The 19,751-nt window shown below is 42.0% G+C and overlaps 1 protein-coding gene across 1 annotated transcript in view; it reads right to left on the bottom strand.

Annotated features, from left to right (window-relative positions):
* Positions 1-19,751, bottom strand: part of PRRC2C (proline rich coiled-coil 2C) — a 73,381-nt gene that overhangs the window by 32,824 nt on the left and 20,806 nt on the right. The window contains exons 4-17 of the mRNA XM_084265921.1: positions 17,051-17,157; positions 13,965-14,102; positions 11,862-12,097; positions 11,422-11,501; positions 10,508-10,641; positions 10,336-10,423; positions 9,923-10,064; positions 8,850-8,924; positions 7,523-8,153; positions 6,593-6,762; positions 5,758-6,004; positions 4,544-4,757; positions 1,418-3,781; positions 108-316 (exon numbers count right to left, since the gene is read on the bottom strand). Coding sequence (XP_084122047.1) covers positions 108-316; positions 1,418-3,781; positions 4,544-4,757; positions 5,758-6,004; positions 6,593-6,762; positions 7,523-8,153; positions 8,850-8,924; positions 9,923-10,064; positions 10,336-10,423; positions 10,508-10,641; positions 11,422-11,501; positions 11,862-12,097; positions 13,965-14,102; positions 17,051-17,157 — 4,835 coding nt within the window. The remainder of the gene's footprint in view (positions 1-107; positions 317-1,417; positions 3,782-4,543; positions 4,758-5,757; positions 6,005-6,592; positions 6,763-7,522; positions 8,154-8,849; positions 8,925-9,922; positions 10,065-10,335; positions 10,424-10,507; positions 10,642-11,421; positions 11,502-11,861; positions 12,098-13,964; positions 14,103-17,050; positions 17,158-19,751) is intronic.

Genomic DNA, 19,751 nt, shown 5'->3' with positions numbered 1-19,751 from the left:
GTGTTTTAAAAAAAACAAACTACCTTTCCGTTTTTGAAGTTTTCAAACATCTAGCTCTACATACCACAAAGCTAGCAGAATTACAAATTCTGGTTATCAATACATACTTGCGTAATTATTAAGATCAAATTGAGACAAGGCATCCACTTTTTCTTTAGGTTTCTTTGGGCCAGCCTTAGGTTCTTCTCTCTTTTTGCCACTTGCATCCTTGGTGCTCTTTTGTCCTGCAGCAGTAACACCTCCATCTTCCTGATGTAAAGAGCTGCTGGTGGTGGGATCAACACCAGGCACTGCTGCTGTCTGCTCTTCAAATGGCCTGTATTAAAAAAAAAAAAATTAAATTAATGACCAGGCAACAGAGAACCCTCAGAAGGGAGCTAACAATCTAATACAGATCACACAAATCTAACAGGTGTTAAATGTGTAGTTTCTTAGTGGGCTCCAGATGTTTACTTTCAGCTTCTCAGTGAGCAGAAGCTTAACAAAAACAGCTGTTTTGAGGACATCAAATGCTTTGGTGCCAACAGGAACACCAGGAAAACAACAACAAAAAAGCAGCATAATTTAAGGTGAACTCTGGTTTAGTCTATACAGAGACACCAAATTCAACAGATAGGTAGTTCAGAACTCCTAAAAAGCCTTCCATGGGAAAAACAAACCAAAGGCTTACAGTATGCAACGGGAACAAAATAAAGCAAGATACAATATACTTGCTCCACAGGTTTGCTTGCCAAAAGCTACCTGAGGCTGCATGAATCAGATTTGCAGCATTCTGACTTTGCTGTGGAACCTGGAAACTTCTGCTGCAACATCACCTTTAAGTAACTAGCCAAAGACACTCTTAACAGTTTTAACTCAGCCATTAGAGAATCTTAAGCCCAGGCAACACCTGAATGTAGAATACAGCAACTTACAAGTACAAGGGAGTCCTAGAGTACAGAACAGGCATTCAATGAAGAAATGTTTTGTCATGCCTCCTACATATCAGACTACTGTGGACTGTGGCTACAAAACAGTGGGCAAATAGTAACAGTAAGTTGTTATGAAGTTTCAGTCAGTTTCAGCATATAGAAAAACAAAGCAATCAACAGCAAGCATTTCTGAACTTGTTTGTCTGTTAAGGAAGTGATCCAAGGATACAAAAATCTGAATGCAACATAGCAGTGCATGTACTGAATGGCAAACGTGCTCATCTTAACGCCCACGTATAAGAATACTCTGCTCTCAGCTCCATGTTCCAACTGTCTGTATAACAAACAGAAGAACCAGAAGGTCACAGCCACAGCTGCATGGTTCTGTCTTATTCTCTTTTCCACCAGTTAATGCAAATCTGAAATAATTACTAATAATTTTGAGCCACAAGAGGACAACAGAAGACTAAGACCATACGTGCTTCCTAAGAGGAGCTGATACTCACCCTCTTTTTCCACTTCTGGGTGGAGGACCACTCCGCCGCTCACCCCTAGGCCCTGAGAAGTTCCTCCCTGGTTTAGCTGGCCCATTGTTGCCACGTCGGTTTTGACGGTCTATCCCAGGCCGCTGACTAGAGAAACTTCTCTTGGCTATTTCCCTTTTTGGAGCTCCAGCGTTTTCTCCTGCCTTTGCTGCCACTTGTGCTGCCACATCTGCTGTTTTCTTCTCATCTCTCTCCCGCCTCTCATTGAAGTCGCTGCTTTCTGAGGCTGTTTCCCATTCTTCGTTTGCCTGGTCTGAAGAATTCTGGTTGGACAAGTCTGGTGTCTTACTTCCAGACACATCCAGAGCAGCGTTGGAGGGCTCATTAACTGCATTACTAACTGTGGCACTTGTTGTTGAGCTGGTTACTGCCTCACTTATCTTCGATGCGGCCTCCCTTTCCTTTAGGCGCCTAAAGCGTGGTGGCTTATCTTGCCTCGGAGGTCGAGCAGGCCTTTGTCTTCGTGGCCTCTCTCTGTTTGGATCAAACTTTCTCTCAAATTTTGGAGGTCTTTTATCAACTGGCATAGGACCATAATGTTCATTTCTTCTTGGAGGCTCCCCATCTTCTGGTTTAATGATCTCTGTTTGCCTAGGGTTCCACTGATTGTCTCTGTAGGCTGGTCTCCTTATTGTAGACGGACGTGGAGGACGCCCGCCAGGATCCCTGCCACCGCGTCTATACATTCCCCCTCTGCCTCGTCTAGAAGGCTCTCCTTTAGGGAGAAATCCCGGTTTGGGTTTGTTCTCATCATCTCTTATATATGATTTTTCTAGGGATCTGTTGTCCACTCTGATACTGTTTTCAGGTTTGAATGACAGGGGCTTTGGGGGCTTCTTGCCATCAGCTCTCTCTTCTCTTTTTGGGTGCTTGCCTTTGACTAGACTGTCTTTGTCCGAAAGCAGTGTGTCACTTGCGCTTTCATGAACTTCGCTGTCAGAATCCGTCTCTGAACCATGCTGTCGCCGCCGTTTTGGGATTACTTCAAAGTCAGAACTCTCACTACGAGTTTCACTCTCTTCTCTCTGCCTACCAGGCCCTGAAGGCACATGGTCTGACCTAGGCTTAGGATCTCTGTAGTGTGGGTATTCTCTATTATGGCCTCTACTGCCCCGACCACGTCCTCCATAAGAACCCCTGTAGCTACGACCTCTAGAATAATACTCCCCACGGCCTCTGCCTCTGTATCCCTGATCTGGGAACCAATCTCTATCCCTAGCCTCTTTCCAGTATGTCCTAGGTGGTAAGCCAGGCTCTCTTTTTACTGGTCTGGTTTCTAAGCGGGGTTTCTCAATGACCTCCTTGCTAGCTACCTTCTCAGTCTGCTTTTCCTCCTTCACTGCAGTAGCTGGCTGCTGAACATGGGGCTGCTGCTGCGCTGCCGGTTGAGCAGGCGGCTGCTGTTGCACTGCAGGGGGAAGCTGTGGAGCAGCAGGCTGGGCAGCAGGTAGCTGCTGCTGGGCTGGAGGTACGGGTGGCGGAACCACAGCTTTAGCTGTGGTCTCAGTTTGACTGCTCTCTTGGCTTGCTGGTGTCGGAGCAGCATCCTGGGTTATCTTCTTAGCCAGAGGAGCGCTGCTGGAGGTGGAGGTCTCTGGCTCAGCCTGAGGCAGTGGCACTTGAGGTGCTTCCTTTTTGTCAGTTTTTTCAGACTTGTTGGTTTTTTCGCTGGCTGTTTTCTCTCCTTCTTTCTCCTTCCTCTGCTCACGCTCTTCTCTCTGCTCACGCTCTTCCTTCATATCCCTAAGTACTGGTTTTTTAATAGGACCTGATCTTCTTACTGGTCTATCACCACCGTCATCTCTTCTGCCATAACCTGGCCTAGGACCCCATCTTGTTTCAGACTTAGGTTTGAAAGTTTTTTCAGGTTTTGGTCCTTCTGATGTTCTATTACTGATCAAAATTTCTTTTTTTGGCTTAATCTCAAGTCTCTCAATTATCTCCTTTGTTTCAACAGGCCTGTTATTTAGTTTAGAGATGCCTGTTACTGTCTCATTCCTCTGGTCTTCTGACTTTAGAGAGTGACTTGAACCATGGGAAATGCTTCTCTTTAGTGAAGAGTGACTTTCCCCCACAGGCACCAATTCTTCTGGAGAGCTACGTGTAACTTTCTCATTCGCCCCTTCAAAATTAACTGTCGTGTTAGGTGTGTCTGTTTGGAGAGGCTGTACATCTTCCAAAGGCCTGCTTGGGAACTTCTGTACCTCCACCTCTCCTGGTTCTCTGAAGAAGTCTGTCTTTGCATGAGAGTCCAACTGGTTGTGCTCTACAGGATAAGCAGTGGCAGGGACAGCAACTCGTTCTTGCTCCAAGTGTGACTCAGACCTAAGCAATGTGCCATTAAGAATGTTAGGGTGCACACAAAAAATATATACTGAAATATTTACTTAATTTTTGTCTACGAAGGATTAGCATCAGTTTAAGGAAATAACAGGTACTAGTTTTCATAGTGGCTGCTGGTTATAAAGCTCAATGTTATTCTACCTTGATTAAGAGTTGTGTCAAATGTACAATTAGCTTTAAGAATCTATTACTGTTAATAGCTATACATGCAATTTTAAATGGAGCCTCCGAGTTAGCAGGGTAGTATCACAGGCACTACCCAGACAACAGCACAGCAAAAAGAATTCTGGGGTACTTTTAAGATGCAGATGAAGCCTTCCTGACCATTCAAAGGTCAGGTGCAACTGTCTTGGTTTATACCACTGGTACTTAACACTGCACTTTTGAAATACAAATCAGGGAAGTTCTCTGATACTGGGAGAGCAGACAGAAAACAGGATAGTGCTACAGGAGCATTCTACATAACTGTAAATTCAAAATATTATAGCAATCACCACTCATCAAATTAAGACTATAAACAAGGCATAAACCCATTCTATACACAACTACCAAGCAGGCATGTCTTGTTTTATGCAACAGTATCAAGTACACTGCATTGCCCAGCTGTAACTTCTTTTAAAAGTATGCGTGTGAAGAGCAGCTCTAACTTGGCTTAAACTGTGGTCTGCAATGCAAGTTGTACAGCCAAGCATATTCATATGCACAGCTCAGAGAAGTGACATGGAGTACATAACTCAGGCTTACCTCAAATCATCAGGCTCTTCTAACACTTTGGGAGGAGAACTAGACTGCTGAGGTTCTGTGTGGGGATACGGGTCTGACCCCCACATCACACGGGGCTCTGACAGAGGAACAGCATGCTCTCTCGCTGAGCGGGCTATATGTTCAAATGAATCTGAACTAGCTGCTGATCCCTCCATCTGGTCTCTTCTCATCAGTGGTTTGGGAGGCATAATTCCTGTAACAGATTTAAGTTCAAGACAGACAAAGTACATCAGGACATATCAAAGAACACTCTTCTCTCTCCTCCAACCTGCTTTCCTCTGTACCTTCCTTTGCTAGAACCAAATCTCTATTCACTCCCGGCTGACTTCAGAACAACTAAATCCTATTCACCAGTAGTACCCTATGTACCAGCAAAAGAAAAAGCTGTCTGCTTCCACTGTAATGGGATGAACCAAGTCTGCAGACCTGTAAACTTGTAGGTGAAATTTTTGATGTGATCTGAATGGCAAAAGCTGTTTTGTACTCTGTTAAGGACTCTGGGCCCTAATTTTGTTAATACCTCAAAGAAATTTTACAGTTTGCACTGTCTTTGCTTAGCCTGCTATTTCCTCTGCTCACTCCTTGCACACACACAGGGTACTTATTCAGCTAATGAGCAAGTGAACAGGTATCTCCATTACACTACATGCCAGACTTGTATTATTTATGCACAATAGCTTTCCTAACTGCAACATGTCCTCTTTAATTTGTGAAATGGGTTTTGTTGTGCCAAGAGTCTGAAAACATAAGTTTATTAAGACTCTAGAGATGTTAATACGCAAATAAAATCACAAATTTTCACCATTTTTAAATAAGCAGTGTAATGTATCAAGCACTAATATGTAATGAAACACAAATGGCAAATACACTATTTTTCTCAGTTCAACCTAACTCATACCAGCCTTATAATCTGTAACAAAGTAGAGCTTATGTTGACATTCTGGACACATCCTGTCACTAACATGCCTCAAAATAGAAGAAAGCTGATTTTAACTTTATAGTCAAGGATATACAGCGACACATGACATTTTTTCCAGTGTTACTAAAATCTATTTTGTCTCAACCAAGAATATAACAGTTTTCTTTTAAAAACACACCCATTTGCTGTTACTATACATATCGTGTGGTTAGGAAAAGACTTCTATTTCAAACACAAGAAAATTCAGCATTCAAAAACCACTGCCAGGTTTTACCTGGATGAATAGGAGGCATGTCCATCGCAGGTCTTCCTGACATCATTCGTGGGTCCATGTAGGACTGCATCATAAGCCACCGTGGATCAAAGCCCATGGAAGCTAAATGCTGAGGATGTGGTTGCATGGGCTGGTAAAGGGGTCTATGCTGAGGAGGTGGGACAGGGCCGCTAGCAGGCTGCGAGGGAGCAGACTGCGGAAGGACACCTTGCTGCTGTTGCTGCCACTGCTGCTGTTTCATTTGCTCCTGCGTAACAGAAAACAGCTTTGTTGAGATGAAGAATTGATGAGAATTCAAATAACCCTCAGAAACAACAAATACAGCTATCTCCAGGACACTAGGCATCCTGCCAGTTAATTACAAATGTGTCAGGATGAACTAGGAGAAACGGGGGAAAACCAGACTGCACAATTTACAACAGGTTAAAGTTTTGCTGGTGTCCAACTGAGATGGACAACCACCTCTACTTCATCCATGTCACTAATGCAAACTGCTCTTGAGACAGCAGGACCCAAGTCCAAATCACATTTGAGTTTCACGCTCTTCAAAGAAAAGCTGCAGAAATAACGATCATCAAACCCCAGGTTCCACAGGTAACCACAGGGCAATGCTGCTGCTCTTCAGCAACTGATGCAAAACCAACCCAGTTTTAAAAATCTCTCTTGCCTTCTGTTCACATATATATACTTTGCAAGTGACAAGAGTTCCTGCCAATACTGATTTCCAGAAGCTGGACACCAACAATGTAAGCTTTTTGAAACTTCTGTGATCACCCTCTTATTCATAAGACATTCTTTCAATTAACTTCCTTCTTCTAACGAACTGTTTATTTACCTGCTGCCTCTGAAATCTTGGTGGTAATGATTTCTGGAACTGTTTAGAATAGCCTGAGGAAACAGCAGGACGAGGCTGAGATCCTGAATCTGGCTCACTCTCATGAGTCACCTGTGAAATCTCTTTCTCATTCCGACCACTATCTTGTCGGGTAAAGACTGCTTGATCTTCTGAAAAGAAAACAAGTGGGAGACAAGAGTGAATCTTACAACTATGACAGTTTTAACCAAAGTCAGATGAAGGATGTTCTAAAATGAATACAGTTCCCCTTCTCTAACCTTAGTTTCCAAAAATCGTTGAAGGCAAAGAAAGTTAAGGGTAACCTCTCAAAACAGAACAATTGTTGTTAATACATCTCTGTGTCCCTTTTCAACTCAGATATACTGGGGGTAACCAACCACAGACGCTTAGGTTGTAACAATCAGGTGATTCAGAAGAGCTGTTATGAACCCAGCTTCGATTTTACAACTGCTTTTACCCATTTAAAGGATAACACAACCTTATTAAGCAGTCAGACAATTCTCTTGTGGTGTTCAGGGTCCACTACCAAAAATGCACCAAGTTTAAATACACACTCTTTGTGTCTACTTCTCTAGGCTTGCTGAAAGAACAGAGTAGCTGAAATCATTTCCATTGCTTCTTAGCCATGAGATTTGCCAACCCTCATTTAGCAAGGAAAGAAATCTTATTTTTCTTTCTGGAGTCTTTAAAGTCCAGCCTAAACCACAGAGCTCAGTTTTTCCTTTAATGCTTTGATGAGTTGGGCAAACAGGTCTAGCTCAAAGGACAGTTAGCAGTTGTAATGTGCCAGGAAAATCAGTAGTCTGAATGCACCAGGTTAATTAGGGGTGTAAATTAGACTCCTAGATTACAACTATGCTCTGTGGCTCAGCTTTAAGACAGGCAACTCCTACTTGCATGCAAGCCTACCTTTTTCTTCCTTGTTATTCCTGGTTTCACTTTCTTGTTTTTCTACTACAGGTGTTGTCACAGGTTCTACAGGCTCAGGAGCCTCATGTGTTGGTTTCTCCTCCTCTTGCTCTTTTTCATTCTCCTCTTCCTTCTCCAACTCCTTTTCTTTCTCTTTTTCCCTTTCTTGCTCTTTAGCCTTCTCCAGTTTTTCTTTTTCTTCTTTTTCCTTTTCCTTCTCCCTCTCCCGCTCTTTTTCCTTTTCCTTTTCCCTCTCTTTCTCCCTTTCCCGCTCTCTCTCCCGCTCTCTCTCCTTTTCCCTCTCCCGTTCCCTCTCTCTTTCCCTTTCCCGCTCCCTTTCTCTCTCCCTTTCCCGCTCTCTCTCTTTCAGAGGGTCTTCCCGGGAGGGTTTTGTCGCGCAGCCGAATTTCTCGTTTAACCGTTTCAGCTTCTCAGCACAGGCTGCTTTTCGCTGTTCTTCCATTCTTCTTTCTTCCTCTTCTCGCCGCTTACGGGCTCTCTCAACTGCGGCAGAGATTTCTGACTGCTGTCTTCTCCTCTGTTTCCAAATTTCATCTTCATCTGGTACCGGTTTAGGGGGAAAGGGTCCTTGCCTTCCAGGTCCTACCTGGCGATCAGGGGGAGGAGGGTGCTGCAATATTAAAGTAAGTGTTTATTATCTGTCCACACATGTATTTACATGTCAGCTTCAAAAAGCAAGATTTGGAAGAAATAGCAAAATTCATCTCCCTGTTCTAGTTCAGACTCATGCAACCTGAGCTTAGAAAGTTGGGCTCAGGTCACACTTCCTTCTCATCTTTAAGGCAAAGTGACAGCAAGGATGACAAACAGCTTTTAGATTGGGTTACCGGCTGCTCTAGATCAGAGACTCAGAGCAGATCTCAGGCAAAATACCCCCCCATGAGGAGCCCATGAAATTCAAGGAAGCGCAGGATACCAGAGATTTTAACAAGGACTGATGAAAATTTGTCAAAAGTTACTAGGTATTCACTTAATTTAAGACTTCTTGCCTTGGCAGCCACCCCTCCAGCACCATTCCTAAACCCATGCCCCAGTCCTCTCTAGTTCCCAAATGTGTCTGGAGAGCTGAAATCTCCTCAAATTCTCGTGCATTTTATACGCCACTGACAAGATGGGGCCGCTCTACACAATTAGCAGCCCGGTCACATTGGGGTCCCCCTTTTCCTGGCCCCTGGACTATAAGCATTTTAATTGTTAAGAAAAGGCATATGTGAAGCATATTTTTACTTTTCTTAGTCTAAATCCCTCCACCACAGCATTAAAGAATTTAACTCAAGGAAAGAAGGACAATTCTAATCTTCCTTACCAGTGGTAGAATAGATTTTGGATGAAGAGCGGGGCCACCTCTTTCATGTATAGAAGGCTGTGCTGCACTTCGATCCTGTGGGGTCACACACAGTACTGGGGTTAAGCAAGTGCCTAACAACAGTCAAGCTGACAAGTTTTAGATTTACTGTTTTCTACTTCATTAAGGTACTACACCTACTTAACCATCTGCATGCAATATATCTTTGCATGTAAAACAAGTGCAGGACCATTTCCACTTCATGCTCCTGGCTAAACTATAAAAAAAGTCACACAACCAAACTTCAGTGTTTATGTTTACACTGTTTTTCCTCAGATTCGAAACCCTGAAAGACACAATGTGTTCTTTTACATATGAAGTTAGTGGAAGGAAACAATTTAAGATTCCCCCATCTTCATTACTACTGGCATTAAGAAAACACATTTCTGGGAATGTGTCAAAGCCAACAGTAGCTTTTCCTGGAAAAATAAGAATAGGGCTGAAGCAGGCTTAAGCTGAGGTGGCTGCCAGTCTTCCTCTACTGAAGGATAAACCAAAACCCAAAATGGCTGAGCTGATAAATTCTACCTGGTCTGTATACAGTCTGTCTGCCTGCTGTCAGAAGTGAGCTGACATGGAACTGCCAAGTTGCACTGAAGAAAGTGGGTCATGATACAAAAAGCCCCTCCCACGGCCAGGGAAAATGTGCTGGCCAACTGGGTGCTATTTGACTCTGTGCACTCCAAAGCACGATGGGCACGAGAACGGTTTCATTCACTGTTACACGGATGGACAGGCAAGAGCACGGAGTTAAAGCCCATCACATAAGTCACAGTAACTGACACAAGAGTTCTCAACCCCTCACAACTGTGGATCAGAACACACTAAAGACATGCTATTTTTATTTTGCAACCAGAAGCAGCTAAAGTTGACTAAGCAGCACCTGATCAGTTGTCACAGCTCAAATAAGCAGAAGCTAATGCTTTCACTCATGTTCATAACCTCAATTGACCTGGCTGTTTGGAAAGACACCTGAGTCAGACCTCTCTGGATGAGACTGTTGCCAGAACTGCTGAGGAGAAAAACAAACCGACCTGATCAAGCTGAGAACTTTTGCCATAAGTCCCTTTGGCTGCTGCTGTAGAAGCCTGGATGGCAGACTTAGCACTTGTCTGTTCTTCTCCTTCCTTCTGGCCATCGGGACTCTGGGAATCTTTTGATGGTGTTTGTTCATCACTATGTGCAAAGAAGACAAGGTGTATTTGACAGTTATTTGGTGAATTACCTTCTATCCTCAACATTTCTTATCAACAGTGAAATTTCTTCATGGCAAGGATCATTCCTATCACATGTCCAGCTAACTGGAGTCCACAGGCAGTTATACAATTCAATATGGTGTTGAATTCCTGGAATATTGGAATAAGTGCTTGTGCTAATTTAATTCAACTACCCCAAAAGTTAAGCTAACTTAAGTGGCATTCACACACAACTGGCAACACGAACTCACCCACTTTCCTTCTCTTTTTGACTACTCCCTTGTTCATCATCATCACTGAAGTTCAACTGCTCAGTGTAATCCACTTCACTCTGAGCACCTGATACATAAGCAAACATTCAATTAGTCATTCAGAAAGATTCCACGTACAAAATAATGAAAACTATTAGTCTGAGGCTCTTACCTGCCCAGCCTTCATCAGCCTCAGCATCTAGATTATCAAATTTATCAAGTTCTTTCAGTTCACTAGCACTAAGAATAGATGGGCGCTCAATAGGTTCTGAACACCATGAAGGCGGTCCTCTTCCCCTTGGCCCTCTGAAGAGAGAGAAACAAAGGCCATCGTCACTATCCAGCAAAATTACTAGATAAAAAGTTAAGTTGCACGACAGTTATTTGAAGTATACGCTACTATACTCTCAAATCCAGTTAAATATCAACTCCCATCAACATTTTACTACTGTAGTTCAAAGAATTACTGATACACTACCACATGGTCCTTTACTGAAGAAAAAGATAAGATTCTATAACCTTGCTTGCTCACTTCACTCCTACACTTGAGTTCTCCCAGTCATCTTGCTCAGCCCCGCTTCTGTCCCCAATTCCAGCCAAAAATCACCTGTGAAAGTTCATACTGTAATGCCTATATCATCCCCTATTTCCCCATGCATGTGCACAGCCATCCTCAGCTACACAGAAATGCACAGAGAAAAGGAAAGCTGATTTTGTACAGCATTGCAATTCTACTTTAATTTGACAGCAGCAGAGTTCAGAACCAGGAACTAGCTACTTTAGTTATAACAACGGAATATTTAGTCCTTTTTCGGGCAAAATACTGATTGAAGTTTCAAAAGTGTCCCCAAGTGACTCCTGCTCTTTCCAGTCAAAACTCCTGTAATGTGCAGAATTCCCTCAAGTTTTACTGGTGAACTGTCAAACACCAGCCACTCCATGGCACTGCTTCCACAAGCCAAACTGGGGAGATTAACAGCAGCAGTGTATGACCATAATCGAGACACTCAGTGCACACTTTTTTGCCACCTCTCCACTGAGTCACAGACTTCATACCCACATGCTGACACTTGTAACATTTCTTACCTGCTAGGCTCAGAATTGGGAAACCTTGTCGGACCTTGCATGGAAGGAGGATATGCCATTCTAGGATACTGATTAAACATCTGTGGTTTAAAAAGAGAAGCCATTTGTTAAAAAATATTATTGCATTAAGCACACTGAGGCCATTCAAGAAATCACAATGGAAGTGAAGTAAGAATCTTCACTTAATACAGTTTGCTTAATATCACAAGGATGTGACATCAAGTCACCAAGCTGGAATGATTACAAGTGTTAATCAGCTCCCGACAAGTTCAAACTCAGTACAGCAGGAGCAGCAAAACGTAGCCACATCCTTTGAGTTGGTTGTGATTCCACCCTCCTATGAGAGCTGCTAAGCATTCTACAGAGAGAGGCATAAGGGAATCACACCGGTCAGTAACCAATGCCTGCTGCTTAAAAACTTTCATGTAACCATCACTTACATAAGGTGGCATCATTGCTCTGTACTGAGACGAGATAGGTGGTTGCTGTTGGCCATTCAGCTTGGGCTGAGGGATCTGTGGTAACCTCACATCCCTCTTCTCTGCTGCCTTCTGGCCATCATTTTGGTCAGCTGGTGTAGCATTGCCATCTTCTTGTCCAAGAGCCTTAGCTTCTTGATCGGCTGGAGAACCAGGCAGGTTGCTTTTATTGCCACCTTCTCTCCAGCTAGTAGCATCTGCATGGACAGAATCAGTACGAGAAAAAATAGACAGACTTTATATTACAGATTTACAGACAGGCATGATGAAAAACACATTCTTCCTACCCTGTTTTCAGTGACACTGCAATCTGTGCAGACCCACGTTCATATTTGGTACTGAAGCAAGCAATGACCACTTGAGAACACAGCGGCTGTTTTCTAATCCTCTTCAGCCCTACATCCAACTGTGCTCCCAAACAATAAGAACTAAATTTATAGACTACTCTAGTTGTCCTGCACTACCTCCCAAAGCACAAAGCCTTTTAAGAAGGCTACTGATAACAGCACAGGAGAGAAAACAAATTTAGCTGTGGTAAGTGAGCCACTAGTGACTCAGTGTGAAGATGCTGCCAGTGTACAGCTCAAACTTCTCAGGCCGCAAAGACCTGCCACAAAACTCTCAAACAGCTCAAAATAACCTAATACATGCTCATTATCTTTCCAAGGGGAGAGAGGTATCCAGAATTTAGCTTGTATCTGTATCTGATAAGGATGGAATAGAGGTGATTAGGGCCATAATTCTGGGGGGTGAGTATCTAGCAAAAAGTTCAGGAAAAGCAAGAGATTTTAATGACCTATCACTTGTAGCAGGGCAGCCCATTTATTTAGGGGCTTCTGCTTACAGAGTATGGGTCAGGACAAAAAACCCCAAAGAATAAACATAGCAGCAGTGCTCAGATCCATGGAGACCCACAGTTCAGGCACACACTGTAAATAACGTTCCTTTAGCAGCACAAACTTTAAGAAGTGTTAAACTGTGCTCCTAAGTATCCATTACAGTTCTTCCACTTCTCTCTGCTGGGGAACACAGCTGCTAAAGGGGCAGTACCTACCGGCCAAGTTCTTTCAGCTTTCTGCTGTCAGACTTAAAGAAGGGCTTAGTATAGCATTTACAGTGCTGACCAATACTGTAACTGCCTGTAGGAGGCTGGACATCTCAAATTTCTTGACAACTTATTCTTTACATTCAAAATGAAGTGAGGACCTGAACAAGCACACGGCCTCAGTCTGCAGGACAAGCAAATTAAGAAAAACCAAGGCCAGTAACACAGAAGGGGGTTACAGATTCCCTGAGAGCTCAAGCTCTCTAAAAGCAGTGCACAAGACAGGGCCACCTACAGTGCTGGAAAGGAACCATCAACCTCACTGAAAACAAACTTTAGAGGAAGAACAGAATCCTGTTTTTCACTGGAAATGAGCACAATCCCAAATGCCTCCCCATTAAAAGCATCTGGGGATGCAATACACATTTCTTCCCTGAAGTCTGTAAAACCAACACTGTTAGTCATTTTCACTAGCTCTAGTCCCTCTCAGCTAAAAGACACCCAGCTAGTCAGAGCACCTCAGCTGTGAGCTAAAGATGCCAATGCCTTTCAAATGACAGTCTGCTCTTTTGGTATCCTCTAGATTGAGCTTCCTATTAAGGGCTTTTCAGGCTACTCTCTTACTAACCATTTGGGGACAAGCCTAATGATGATTTGTGTAATTGGTTAATATTAAGAGAGTTCTTTAAACACTTATTTCAGCTGTTGTGACACATTGCAGCTGGAAGTAAGAAAATGCCAGCATTGTGCAACTGACAAATATTTCTCAGACCACAAGTCGAGTACTAACTACATTGGGAAAACAGAAAGTGAACTGCAGGATAGGATTAAATACCCTATTTTCCACACACCAGGAACAGCATAAAGCAGAAGAAAGCAAAGAAAAATTTGTTTCTTCAGTGTAGGAGTATGTTGATAAAAGCAATGAATTCATCAATCTATTTTGTTCATGGCACAAGAAAGAAACAAGTTCCACACAAACCCAGGCAATTCCACAAAGGTTTGTAGTATATACTTACTTTGTGGTCGCAAGCTGGGTCCTGATCCATGTTGTTCTTCAGGTGTATCTTTCTCTTTGCCTGACTTTTCCTGATCCCCAGCTGCCGGCAGACTGGGAAACTCTTGCTGGAAATAACTATTTACTTGAATAGCTGGACCTACACAGGAAGATATTCACCAAGTCACAACTTTCCATAGTCAATCAGCTCAGAAAGTGATAAAAGCCTGATCATTCTTCAAGGGTGAACATTAAAGCCACATTCATTTCCTGGCAACACAATTCACATGAATTAAGAGTAGTCCTTGTAAAGCATTCATATTTGCTACCGAAGTTGTTAAATTTACTAGGTCAAACCTCACACCACAGCACTTGGGGGCTGAGAAAAATCCAGAAGCAACAGAGCACAATAATGGACAACAGAACAAGAGTTAACACAAGGAATACCTGAAGTTCCTCAGCTGTTAATACTTTTTCTTACTCACACCCCTCTGCTTCCAAAGATACCCCTCATTTTACTCTACAAGTCAATCTGACTGCAGACACCTATGTTATTGCAAAAGCCCTTAAGAATAATTACTGCTACAGTAACAAATAATTCTTCAGGTCTTTAAAATGCCACAGCTTTTACGTTATGAGAGAAGAATCAGAATTGTAGCATTCTTTGGTTTCTAAAACCCTTGCCATCATAACTCTGGGTTGGAATTTAAGACTTCTGTTACACATGGTAGAAAAGCCAAACATATAGACTGTGTTCCTCTTTAGAGGATTTTGTTACCTACTTTGAAACAATTCCCCCCCCACACACACATAATGGACATTGACCTATCAGGTCAATAGCATTCTACTACCAAGTCACTTAAAAGGGATTATTTCTATTCCAACAGGCTGAAAAACACCCTGTTCATATCCCTGTCTTCACTACTGGCTACTGTAAGAGACATGATACTCAGCTGCACGGAATATCAGGCAAACTCACAGAAAAGAATCTAAACATGTGCCATCCGAAACCCCCCATGACGCTTTTTTCCTTAAGCTAACAGCTAGAAGACTTTCTGTTCTTTCTAATCTGTGAATCATTCATAAAAGAACACAGGGACCCTGATTCATTTATTTAAGACAGAGTCAAGCAAGCACAGAATAAACTCCTTAGCCTTCGTACCTCATGGCATCCAATAGCAACCACTATTTATCCCTGTTCACACATAGTACCTTGATGTCTCTCAGTCTTCATTCCAACTTCACGTACTACAGATCACATTAACTTGGTTTTTTGTTAAGGGACAGCGGACACTTGACATTCCCCAGCAGTTACATGCAATGCCTCGCTTCACAGGACTGAAAACCAGAGTCACTGATGTCTGATGTCCTGCCAGGCAAGGGACCCTATTCAGAGGTCCTGTGGCATGCAACATTTAGGAATTTTACATATCTTGAAAAAATGCTTTTCTGCTCAAACCTACACAGTAACAGCAGCAATGTTTTAATTGGAAAGTACCAGTATCCTCAGTGACCAGCCTGACAGCGCTTAAGCTATCAACCTGAAGTAGCCAGATTGTCAGCCAACAGTTCAGGAAGAACAATTCAGATGGTGGCAATTAACCCTCTTTTAGCCTATGCATGACATGAAAAATACATGCTGCCATTACATTTTAGAGTCTTTCCTTTCTACATGGCCAACAGCATCAGAGAAGGATTGAGTCTCACTCAACTGAAGAGCATGAGGCAGCTGGCTGACTGCTGGAGTATGTACAAGGCAGCTGAAAAAACTACAAGTTCCACCAGCAGACCAGGAAAGCACAAGCACAACAGGTGTATCCCAGGTTCCAAACTGAGGACAGCATGCAGCTGATGCCAATTCACATTCTGTATTTCTTCTTGAACCAGCAAACCCACTACTGCATTAATTGAATGAAATGAGGGCACCATCTGGGCTTGGCACACAAGCTGCCATGGTAACTACAAAATAATTAGCTAAATGCATTTTGAAGCCATTGAGCTGAATCACTATTTCCTGTGTCACAGAGATGATCTTATCAGCTCATGTAGAAAGGCTGGAATGCAGATCACTTCACACCACTGTTAATTCCTCTTTTTTATTCTACAAAACTCCTGCAAAAGCTTAAAGGAGAGTTCCTGTATTTGACAATGAAGGAAACACTGAACATCAGAGACGAGAGCAAGAAGTGGAGAATATAGAATTGTCCTTCTAATACTGCAGAAAGAGACAAAAGCATTACATATGCAACATTAAACTCCACATAATAACTTGCAAGTTACCTCCACGCAATACAAATTCTGCTGTTCTAACATCTCTATCCAGAAAAGAAACCATTTCTTCAGCTTGGAAGCAAAAACTCTATTTTATAGCCATAGAAAGTTTGCAAGTCTCCAATGTAAGGAATAAAACACATCATAGGTTATTTTCCACAATGGAGACACAGGAATTCTCACTTCAACAGCAATTTAAGAAAATCTGCTGAAGATTTAGCTCTGATCTTACATCTGTAATGAAAACACTCAAGTCAAGCTAAGATTCACGCTGATGGAAATAGCTCTCCATTCTTTCATACAATTATGTCAAGAAAAGCCAAAATACACCTTTAATGCTCTTCCCAGAAAAACCCTACTCGAACACTATCACCGTGAAACTAAAATAACCAAGAAATCTATAAAATAAGGGGAAAAGTACATTTAAACAGAAGACTACACACATTTTGCACAAAATGATGCAAAATGATGATGAGAATAACAACTGCTTATGGTTCTTCTTCCCACGTGCCAAAATTGCAGGCAGTATAACTAGTGACCGAGATGTTTCTCTCCTCCCCACAACCACATGAAGACCTTAAGCTGTCACCACCATTTCCCTCTCAACTCAAGAGAGGTGACTAAACCAGTCCTTTACAAGGCTGCTAAATCAGGCTGGTGCTCACTTGAGTGACAGGAGACCTGTTCACCTTCTGGCCAAGAAAGTTGCTTCCACAGCATTCCTAGCCCCAACTGGTCCCGTCCAGGCTCAAGTAGTTGCTGCGCCTGGGTCTCTCACAGCAGCATTCGTAGCCTGCTACGCCAGTCAAGTACCCTTCCACCTTGAAGGTCACTTACCATCTTGTCCACCTGGTTTGGTGTTGGCCCATGATTTGGCAACAGGAGCTGCTTCTGGGGGAGCAGGAACAGCAGGTTTTGGCTGTGTCTGCGGCACGTCTGGCTGTCTGGAATTAAAAGGAAAATACTTATGAATATAAGAGGGTGAGCACAGAGTAAGACCGTCAGGATTACTACCACAGACAAGTGAATGAAATGAGGTAGCTGTGTAAGTTGAAGAACCATTAACTACTTTCCTGCAGACAACCCATTTTCTTACACAAAAGGAGTTGTTATAGTAACAGTTAAAAATTGGAATAAATTAGCTAATTCTTTCAAGAGTAGATTTCCCAAAGTGGAGAGGGATGAATGAAAATGGCTGGGCAGAAAACGCAGCCAGGCATGAACAGAATTGTAACTTCTGAAGCGTGTATGAGATGATAAAAAACAATCAAACTGCAACTGTGGAAAGGAATAATTTGGAACACTGTCCTCTTGCCTCAGGAATAAAGTACTTCAAGACCACCAAGAACTGAAATAAGGCAAATATATGTCAGAAATTATAATGAGGGACTGGTAAGCAAAGCTAAAGACATAGTGAAAAAAAAATATGGGTACTACAAACTAGAACCCAGAAATTCACATCTATTAAGATGCCAGTCACCATTTTACCATCTTAACAATGAAAAGGAGGACATAAGGATTCATTTTGTCCAATATAAAAACCAGGCATATTCTTGAAGACCTTTCCAGATTCAGTGATGATGTTTAACTTCTTTCAAAACCAGCCATTTCGGCAATCTGCATATTCAGGTAACATAAAGACTTCAAAGCATTAGTGTCTACAAGTCAAGACCTCCAGACCATTGGTAGGAAATGTTGATAAAACAGGAATACTGGGGCAAATCCAGTAGTTTAGAATTGTTTGAGACAACTAGTGTCAGTTAACTTAAAATAAACATCATAAATACTTTAAATAGATCCTAAAGTAATTCTGAATTTTGGAGGACTGCAACCAAGCAGCCTGTTCCATCTGGGTTCTGCAGAGGTCTCAGAACCGACATAGAGGTAAACAGCACCAAGAAAAGAAGAATCACTACTGGGGGAAGCACACTGGCTTCTCACAAGGATAAGAGAGTGCCATTTAGTTGTTCCCATTGACTGCTGAAATATAAACTAAGAACAACCCATCTCCAATTTCCTCTTAGTTCTCTTACAACTAAACAGACTTTGGGGAAGTTGGAAGTTACGTGGATGTACTTTGTTACACAGAAGCAGAACAAGGAACCAGACTATTAAGAGATTTCTTGCAGTTCTACTGTTTCAAAGCCAACTTCACATTGAGTTATCCAGACACTGTCCATTTGACAGAGGAAAGAATTCAGTTTGGTGCTAGATGAATTAAATCAATACATGAGAGACTGCCCTAGCCAGGAGAAAAGGACCAAGGCAGTACCCTTGGGAAAGCAGTTCACTCATGCGAACTTCAATACAGTAATTAAACTAAGGCAAGCTGATACCAAAATGTTAACTTTATCCACAAGATTTGTGAGAAGAATACTCTACTTACAAAAACTGCTGTATTTATAAGCGTATTGAAATACTGAAGAAATCTATCAGTAGTTACAAACATGGTCTGAAGACTTGAGGAGAAGCAGGACATGTTCTGAATTTTGGAGAATTTCCTCTTGGCCTGGGCATACATACCTGTTCCTAACCCCCCCACGTTTCACTTGTCTGTGAACTTTAAGGCCTTTATCAGAATAATGCCTATGACAATCCAAAGGAAAATACTTTCCAATTACAGATGAGGGACAGCTGTTTATTTATTTTTAAACAGAACATCAGCTACTGCAATACACTTCTAACACATGCAACAGGCTATGGAAAGGCAGGTAAGAGAGGCAGATGAAGTGTGTTTTAGTCAAACAAACTACTGGCTCAACACAGATTTAACTAGACAAAGCATAAGTCACCTTGGAGTACAGGAAGATGTTGTTAAAGTGCCATACAAAACACTGGGGAAAAGAATTGTAAATCTGCAGTTTCATAAGCTTAAAAATCAAAAGCTATACAAAACAGTATAGTCCTGGAGTTTAAGAGCATTTCAGAGACATGTAAAAAACTGGTATTTAAATGTAGAAAAAGTATAGCGGGAGAAATAAGGGGACAGCAAGAAGAGGAAGAAAACCTTTAATCACATTTTGCTTTCAGAACTCCCTACAACATGCAATCAGTGCCCCTATCTTGAAGTGTTTTTTCAAAGCCATTTATATATGTCAAAGAGTAAACACTTAAAACTCACTTCAGTGAGAATCATATCCTATTTTAAGCTTGCATGGCAAGAAAATGGCTATGAAATCCTTTCTAATTAGATTAATGAGAAGTTCTAGTCTCTATTTCCTTTAGCTGACCTCCTATACAAGTGTGAAACAAACTTACCAGATAAACTGTGATGAGCTAGGGGAATTATATTATACATGGCAGACAGCAGCGTATTAACACCACCCCATCACTTCTATTTTGTTTATATCACATATTGAGTGAGTGTGAAACACTTTAAGCTAGAAATTTAAGAGTCTGTAGAATTCCTTGCATATTAACTAAACAATTTTAAGAACCATTAAGAAAATAAAGCAGAGATTCAAACAAATAGATATAAACCAACAACGTTTGAGCTTTCTCTGCCATACGTCACCACAATCACAATAAATTAAGCAAC

The sequence above is a fragment of the Gallinula chloropus genome, assembly GCF_964237585.1.
Source record: "Gallinula chloropus genome assembly, chromosome: 6".
Lineage (NCBI taxonomy): Eukaryota > Metazoa > Chordata > Aves > Gruiformes > Rallidae > Gallinula > Gallinula chloropus.
Note: the sequence above shows the minus strand (reverse complement) of the source record. Positions and strands in the feature narration are given on the sequence as shown.